Source organism: Malus domestica, chromosome 15 (genome assembly GCF_042453785.1).
Source record: "Malus domestica chromosome 15, GDT2T_hap1".
NCBI lineage: Eukaryota > Viridiplantae > Streptophyta > Magnoliopsida > Rosales > Rosaceae > Malus > Malus domestica.
The window spans coordinates 12,973,086-12,982,013 of NC_091675.1; the positions used below are offsets into that span (position 1 = coordinate 12,973,086).

Here is an 8,928-nt window from a genome sequence, read left to right on the forward strand (position 1 = left end):
CCAATCTGGAACTGACTGCCTGAAACCTTTGCCTGGTTGCTTACTTAGCATTGCTCTCGAGAACTCATCCTCAACTGCTGTCAAGGTCATGAATTCCACCGGCAAATACCTCATGACAGTTGATCAGATATTGGCTCTTTACACTGAAGCTGCCAAGCGTGGATGAGTCACTATGAAGGAATGTTCTGAAGGACCATTTAAATGCAAAGGTTGCACACCACTTCTGCCATGCAAAAGATTGAAGTAGAAGGTTCAACGGTGAGCTGAAACAGATCACTACAGCACGACACCTTTCCATACCACATTCACTATTCCGTCAACAGCAAAAGTATCCCATATCATCAAGGTCGAACGTACTCTAGATTTGATGGACTTGTTTTGACCCTCAAATTCTTGAGTCGGCCTTATACTCTGAAGGGAACCAGAAAACCCTCCAGCAGTTCAAGAATAAGCCTGTGGAAAGTTACTTCTTCAAAAGCAAAAGTATCTCATATCATCTCTTCTTCATTTGCTTCTCCTTATCCTGGCAGCTGAATGAGAGACAATGAGAAGGAGAACAATCAACCGGAAAGCCGAAGTCGAACCTCCGATCCTGGATTGCTTGCTTGGAAGTTTGACTGCTTACCTTGTCTGTCACCTCTTTCGGCAGATCTCCTAGCTCGGCGACTTGGGGGACTCCTACTATAGGGTTTGTATCGCACTTGACCAAGCTCGAAACTACAAGTAAGCTTCAAGTGAAATTGATACATTACCTTGTGCATCTTCATCGGTTAAAGATACCACCCATGGATGGAGGAAAAGTACTTCCAGAGAAGATGCCACATCTACATATGAGACAGATAAGGCACGTGAAAATGATACCACACTTCGGTACTTAGAAGTTTCGTGATTACTCAATGGCTTGGATCTTGCAAGTCCCCAACCGAGGAGCTTCCCTTACTCGGGAACTTAGGGGAGCACTATTTGTACCATACTTGACCAATCCTGAAACTATTGAGCACCGGTCAACGTTATGAGAAGCCAATCACAGCGCGACACGTGTCGACATCAGAAGCCAATCACAACACGACACGTGTCAATGTTAGAACAAAACTTGAACCAATCACAATGCGACACGTGTCGACATCAGAAGCCAATCACAGCGCGACACGTGTCAACATCAGAAGCCAATCACAACACGACACGTGTCAATGTTAGAACAAAACTAGAAACTCTCTTCTATAAATAGGGATCATTCTCCCACAATAATCTCTAATGTCATTTTGTACTAAACTATTCACTAGAACTCACAAAATGAGAGCTTGAACCTATGTATTTGTGTAAACCCTTCATGATTAATGAGAACTCCTCTACTCCGTAGAAGTAGCCAATCTGGGTGAACCACGTACATCTTGTGTTTGCTTCCCTGTCCCTATTCATTTACGTACTTATCTTCACTAGTGATCGAAGCAACCAAGCGAAGGTCACAAACCTGACACTTTCTGTTGTACTAAAGTCCTCGCTGATTTTGTGCATCAACACAAACGTTAGCAGTAACTTTTTAATCATTCATGAAGTGTAGTGTGTGTAATAGCCATGCTAATGCAATTTCAAGTTTTTTTTTTTAAAAAACACCACATGCTAACTAGTGATCTTCTCACGGGACATACACTCAATCACACATATGTTTAGTTTAACGTGTTTCGCTCAAAGAATCAGATGTGAAAGATCTACCATAAGCTTGCATAAAGATCTCATCTCTACAATCATAATTGCAAAACTTAAATCAAGAGGACTTTTATTGGTTGTAATGAGGCTTAGGAAGAGGGTTATAGAAATGAAAGGATAGGTAAACACAAGTTCCAAGCTATATTGCAAGCAATTCTCTTGTTGAGATTTACAAGAATTCAAGCTCTCCAACCACTCTACTAATACCTCCAACCACACCCCTAAACTGAAAAAAAAACTTTTTATTTGCTTTGTATACTTTTTTTTTCTTCTTTTTTTTTCTTCTTTTTTTTTTCTTTTTCTTTTTTTTTTTTTGAACCAATTTTGCACATAACTAAATACAAACATGAAATACCCCCACACTTATTCTTTTTCCAAACTCCTTCAAAGTACTTCACAAACATTTCTCATAAGACAATCTCACATTGCTCACTAGCTAGCTTGGAAAGGGTAAGGAAAAATGTTTAAGGTATAAGGATAGACATATCTGGTGATAAGAAATAAAAGGCTCAACATATACGGCTCAAATTGGCAATCTAATGATATTGTTTTTCTTTTGGAAACATGCTTATTTGGGCCATGGTGATAAACCTAATGCCTCTATCCTTTTCAAGTTCATGCAATCAAATGACAAACATTTCGAAAGATCGTTACGCAAGTTCTAGAGATGTAAGTCACATAAGTTCATCGCACATGAAAAAAATATGAGTGTATGAAAAATGCACACACTTTCAATAGGCTCAAAAACTCACATAGGTTGTATATGGTCACTATATTCACATGCGAAGTTTTAAGTCATACTTTAGTTTCACATCAACAAGGCTATGTGCATTTGGTTTTTCAAAGATGATTAAACATGTACAAGGCTAACAAGAGAATAAGGAATTTCACATAACACATGCTTACTAAATTCTTGATCCTTGTAGTTCAAATTCAATCCAATTATATCATTGGGTCGGGAAACTAACAAAAATCAAATTCAAAGCGATAAAGAAAATAAGACAATATTTTTTGGATTTTCACTTTTTTTTTTTAATTTTTCTTTTTGGGTTTATTTTTTAGAGTAAACAAAACCAATTAAGAAAACAAAAAACAACAACAAGGAAACAAATCAAACCAATTCTTAGTCAAAGGGATGAACATTTTCAATTTGGTCATTTTTTAGATCCTTACCCCCAAACCTAAACTGGACATTGTCCTCAATGTCAGAAAATGAAAATAAAAATAAAAATAAAATAAATAATAATAAACAAAATAAAGCATTTGGACTGACAACTTCCCCAATTTGCAGTAAAATCAAGCAGTGACCCCCAAACTCCAATTCTACAATCAACTCCAATGGTGGGCACGATCAAATTGTCCTACAAAGAAAAGAAATAATTCAGCTTAGCACGCAAGAAAATTCAGAAAAAGCAAACTAAAAATTGAAAATACATAAAAAGACAATGAATAGAAATATTGGGTTGCCTCCCAATAAGCGCTTGCTTTTATGTCCGCAGCCGGACGGTACCAAGAGTAATCATCCAAGGGGAGATGGTTCTTGGAGGGGTACAACCTCCACATCATGCTCCGCAAAAGACTTATAATATGGCTTGAGTTTATGCCCATTCACTTTGAACATGTTTCCGGTCTTTGCACTTTGGATTTCCACTGCACCATGAAGAAAAATATTAGTTATAACAAATTGACCAACCCATCGAGAACGAAGTTTACCTGGAAATAACCGAATGCGAGAATTAAATAGAAGAACTTTTTGTCCAATGGAAAAGCTCTTCCTTGATATCATCTTGTCATGAAATGCCTTTGATTTCTCCTTGTATATTCGACTAGACTCATATGCATCATTCTGGATTTCGTCTAACTCATTCAATTGAAGCTTTCTATGTTGTCCGGCAACACTCATGTCCATGTTGTAGGCTTTGATCGCCCAATAAGCTTTGTGTTCTTACTATACTGGAAGACGGCATGGTTTCCCATAAACTAACCGAAATGGGGACATTCTAATAGGAGTCTTATAAGCAGTCCTATAAGCCCACAATGCATCGTTTAAGCGCATGCTCCAATCCTTTCTACTGGGACTCACAGTTTTCTCCAAAATTTGCTTCACCTCACGGTTTGATACTTCTACTTGGCCACTAGTTTGCGGATGATAAGGTGTAAACACCTTATGTGTGACATTGTACTTCCTAAGCAACGCTTCAAATGTTCGATTACAAAAGTGACTCCCTCCATCGCTAATGATTGCTCTAGGTGTTCCAAATCTTGCAAAGATGTTAGTCTTAATAAAATCTGAAAAACCTTTTGAATCATTAGTTTTGGTGGCTTTCACTTCCACCCATTTAGAAACATAATCCACAGCCAATAAAATGTAAAGAAAACCATTTGAAGATGGAAAAGGTCCCATGAAATCAATGCCCCACACATCAAAGATCTCAACAACCAAAATAGAGGTTTGTGGCAATTGATTTCTTGGGCCCAAGTTACCTGTTCGTTGACAACAATCACATATTGCACAAAACTCGTACGCATCCTTAAACAAACTAGGCCAATAAAAACCACTCTCTAACACCTTAAGAGCTGTCCTCTTTGCTCCAAAATGGCCACCACATGCATAAGAATGACAAAAAGTTAGAATAGATTTAAACTCAGATTCGGGGACACACTTTCTAATCAATTGATCAGTGCAATATTTCCACAAATAAAGATCATCCCACTCGTAGTATTTGGCGGTTTTGACAAGCTTATCTTTTTGAGCACGTGTAAGATCATTCGGAATCCTTTTGATGACCTTGTAATTGATAATATCTGCATACCAAGGGTCAATAATCTTTAATGAAAAGAGTTGTTCATATGGAAAACTTTCACGTAAAGGGATGAGATCTTCCTCTGTGTTTGAATGCACAAGTCGGCTAAGATGATCTGCTACAACATTCTCACTCCTTTTTTTATCCTTGATCTCCAAGTCAAACTCTTGAAGCAGAAGTATCCATCGAATGAGTCGCGGTTTTGCATCTTTTTTTGTGAGTAGATACTTCAAAGCTGCATGGTCAGAAAACACAATAACTTTAGTCCTAATGAGATAAGATCTAAATTTTTCTAAAGCAAATACAACAACTAGAAGCTCTTTCTCTGTTGTTGAATAATTCAACTGTGCATTATTGAGTGTTCAAGATGCATAATAGATAACATGTGGCACTTTGTTGACACGCTGCCCTAGAACTGCACCAACAACATAGTCTGAAGCATCGCACATCAACTCAAAAGGTAAACTCCAATCTGGTGGCATGATCACAGGAGCCGTGGATAACAACTCCTAAAGCTTGTTGAATGCTACCACACACTCTTCATTCATATCAAATGTTACATCCTTTTGAAGTAAACGGCACAAGGGTCTAGAAATCATTGAGAAGTCTTTCATAAACCTACGGTAGAAACCTGCATGTCCAAGAAAAGAACGAACCTCCCTGACAGTAGTAGGGATAGGTAAAGAATTAACAAGTTATACTTTAGATTTATCAACTTCAATTCCCTTTTCAGATATGATATGCCCTAGAACTAATCCATACGAAACCATGAAATGACATTTTTCCCAATTTAACACCAGATTAGTTTCTTGACAACGTTTTAAAACTAGGGACAGATTATGTAGACATGTATCAAAAGAATCACCATAAACTGAAAAATCATCCATGAACACTTCAATTATTTTCTCAATCATATCAAAAAATATACTTACCATACACCTTTGAAATGTGGCGGGAGCGTTGCAAAGTCCAAACGGTATCCTCCGGTATGCAAATGTGCCAAATGGACATGTGAAAGTCGTCTTTTCTTGATCCTCCAGAGCAACTGCAATCTGATTATATCCAGAATAGCCATCAAGAAAGCAATAATGAGAATGACCAGCTAACCTTTCTAACATTTGATCTATGAATGGGACTGGAAAGTGATCATTGCGTGTGGTGTTATTTATCTTCCGATAATCTGTACAGACTCACCAACTATTTTGCACACGTGTAGGCACTAGCTCACTAGCTTCATTCTTAACAACTGTGAGTCCGGATCGCTTTGGAACTACTTGAATAGGGCTCACCCACTTGCTGTCCGAAATAGGATATATGATGCCAACATCAAAAAGTTTGATAACCTCTTTCTTGACAATCTCCATCATAAGTGGGTTCAAACGGCGTTGAGCTTCCCTTGTTGGTTTTGCACCTTCCTCCAACAGAATCCTATGCATACATGTAGCTGGATTTATACCTTTGATATCTGCAATGCTCCAAGCTATGGCAGTTTTGTGATCCTTCAGTACCCGGATCAGTCTCTCCCCCTCTTCTGCTGTGAGTTGTGATGATATGATAACCGGTAATGTTTCATCCTCTCCCAAAAATGCATACTTCAGATGTTCAGGAATCGGTTTAAGCTCCAATTTAGGTGCCTGAATCACAGAAGGAAGAGTTTTTTCGTTAGAAATAGGAAGATAAATAAAATAGGAAAAACACTTACCACGAATTGGTGAAAGAGACTCAAGAGAGGCCACTGTTTGGATTAATTCTTCTTCAATGCGCTCTGAATAATTAAAATTTCCATGTGTAATGCTATGCACTAATGCCTTCTCTAAAGTATCTTGTCCCACACCTTCATTAAAATAATCCTGCACAAAATAGTCAAACACATCAATAGACAAACAAGATTCTAATTCACTAGGACACCTCATAGCATTGAAGATTCTGAACTTGACGCTTTCCCTATCAATTTCCATGGTTAAGGTACCATCGTAGACATCAATCTTCATGCGTGCCGTTCTAAGGAATGGTCTTCCCAATATAAGAGGAAGTGCAGTAGGCATAGGGTCGTGTTCCATTTCAAGAACAAAAAAGTCAGCGGGAAAAATGAGCTCATTCACTTGCACAAGTACATCCTCCAATAGGCCTTTAGGATATCTATTTGAACGATCTACCAACTGGATTACTACCTTTGTTTCCTTTAAGTCTCCAAGGTTCAATGACTCATACACTGAATATGGCATCAGATTGATGGATGCCCCCAAATCACACAATGCTCTCCCAAACTATTTCCCTCCGATTACATGGAATGGTAAAGCTATCGGCATCTTTCAACTTTGGTGGCAGCTTTCTCTGCAAAACAGCTAATACTTCCTCGCTCAATGCCACAGTTTCTTGATCATTGAATCTCATTTTGTTCGTACAAAGCTCTTTAAGAAACTTTGCATACTTGGGAACTTGTTTTATGGCATCTAAAAGAGGTAAGTTCACTTGGACTTTCCGGAAAATATCCAAGATTTCCTTATTAGTTTGCTCTTTCTTAGACTTCATAAACCTACGAGGAAAAGGAACAGGGACACATGAGTTAAATGAATTTTGAACTTCTTTACTTACCTTATCAGAATCTTTTTTATTCAATTATGTATCTTTAGGAGACTTTTCAGTTTCTGTTGAAGCCTCATCTTGCTCAAGATTCTTGGTTTGTAGCTCCCCTTGTTCAATTGTGTCTTTTCTAGTCCTCTTTTGCATCCTCGACTGCTCAAAAACTTCTTTTCCACTCCTTAAAGTCACAACATTCATCTGCTCCGCATTTGGATTCATCACGGTTTGGCTAGGCAACCTTCCTGGTTGGTGTTGTTGCCCCATCAAACTTGCTAACTAACTCATTTGGCGCTCAAGGTTTTCAATTGCTTTGTCTGTTTTCTGTTGATGAGATTGAGTAGAGTTAGCTAGAGAAGCAATTAAATCCTCAAGAGACTTACTTGGAGCTTGTTGTTGTTGAGGCTGAAATGGTGCCTGCGATCTTGCTTGAAAGAAGCCAGGCGGACGGTTATAATTGTTGGGAACAGATTGTTGTCCATTGTCTTGATTGTTCCACTTTAAGTGTGGATGATCGCGCCATCCTGCGTTATAGTTGTTGGAATATGGATCATACTTTTGCCTTTGTTGCCCTTGAAATCCTCCTAACGCATTAGCTTGCTCAAGACCACCTTGATCTATCAACGAATGGCACATTTCTGTGGCATGTCCCATCATTGAACATACACCACACACCTGTTTTGGAGCCACCATAACCTGTTGCACAAGATTAGTCAAGTTAGCTAATTGTAATTCAATACTAGAGTTAGCACTTACCTCGTTAACTTTCTTAAGAGGTAGCTCATCTCTCCCTCCAAATTGTCGTGTGTTGCCAGCAATGTTCTTTAGCAATGCCTTAGCATTAGTTGGTGTCTTGTCCATGAATGCTCCTCCACTTGCTGCATCAAGCATTACACGATCAGTACCACATAATCCTTCATAAAAATATTGTATTAAAAGATGCTCTGAAATTTGATGATTAGGACAAGATGCAACCAAATGTGTGAATCGCTCATAGTAATCTCCAAAGGGTTCTCCATGTTGTTGTTGGATTGCACATATGTCCTTCCTTATGCTTGCAGCTTTTGTGGCCAGAAAATATTGCTCCAAAAATGCTTGCTTCACCTGGTTCCATGTGTTCATTGATCCCGGAGGTAAATTGTAAAGCCACTCATTTGCCTTGGCTTCTAATGTAAATGGGAATGCCCTCAACTTGACTTGCTCCTCATCCACATTTGCTGGTCTCATTCCCGAGCATACCACGTGAAACTCCATGAGATGCTTGTTGGCATCCTCTGTTGAGAAGCCATGGAACTTAGGCAAGTAGTGAATCATGTCGGACTTGAGCTCAAATCCTCCGTCTGCATTTGGATAGGTGATGCACAATGGTTGTTGATCCGTATTTGGCGTTGCCAACTCCCTCAAAGTACGGTTATCAGCCATGCCTTCTTGTGGTTCTTCCTCCTCTTCAGAACTCAAATGTAGTGGAGAAGATAGTGGTAAGGACACCGATGCACGCTTCGGCTTGATTTTTCTCTGAAGCTTTCGAAGTGTTCGTTCAAGCTCAGGATCGTACGAAGCTAGATCAATGCTCTTGGACCTTCGAGTATGCATATACTACGAAGAGTACTTGAAATAAAAACAAAAACAAAAACACTAATGAGACAAGAAAAGAAAACAACAGAAAAATAAGTAATTAGAAATAACAATCCCTGGCGACACGGCGCCAAAAATTTGATAGGATTAAAAGCACACCACAAAGTAGCACACAAATGTCCTATTGATTTTCCTTATTAACACTAAGATTTGTCAATTGTAGCATATGAAAATAAGGGTCTTTCCCGCAGAAGATTGTTTT

At 38.7% G+C, this 8,928-nt stretch overlaps 2 protein-coding genes across 2 annotated transcripts; both read right to left on the reverse strand.

Annotated features, from left to right (window-relative positions):
* Positions 1-3,655: 3,655 nt before the first annotated feature.
* On the reverse strand, positions 3,656-6,736 carry LOC139191693 (uncharacterized). Its single transcript, XM_070812689.1, has 4 exons — positions 5,740-6,736; positions 5,444-5,563; positions 4,192-4,746; positions 3,656-4,035 (listed from the first exon to the last, which is right to left on the reverse strand). The coding sequence occupies exons 1-4, from the start codon at positions 6,734-6,736 to the stop codon at positions 3,656-3,658; spliced, it is 2,052 nt and encodes a 683-aa protein (XP_070668790.1).
* Positions 6,737-7,370: 634 nt separating this feature from the next.
* LOC114826256 (uncharacterized) lies at positions 7,371-8,684 on the reverse strand. Its single transcript, XM_070812690.1, has one exon. The coding sequence runs from the start codon at positions 8,682-8,684 to the stop codon at positions 7,371-7,373; it is 1,314 nt and encodes a 437-aa protein (XP_070668791.1).
* Positions 8,685-8,928: the final 244 nt, after the last annotated feature.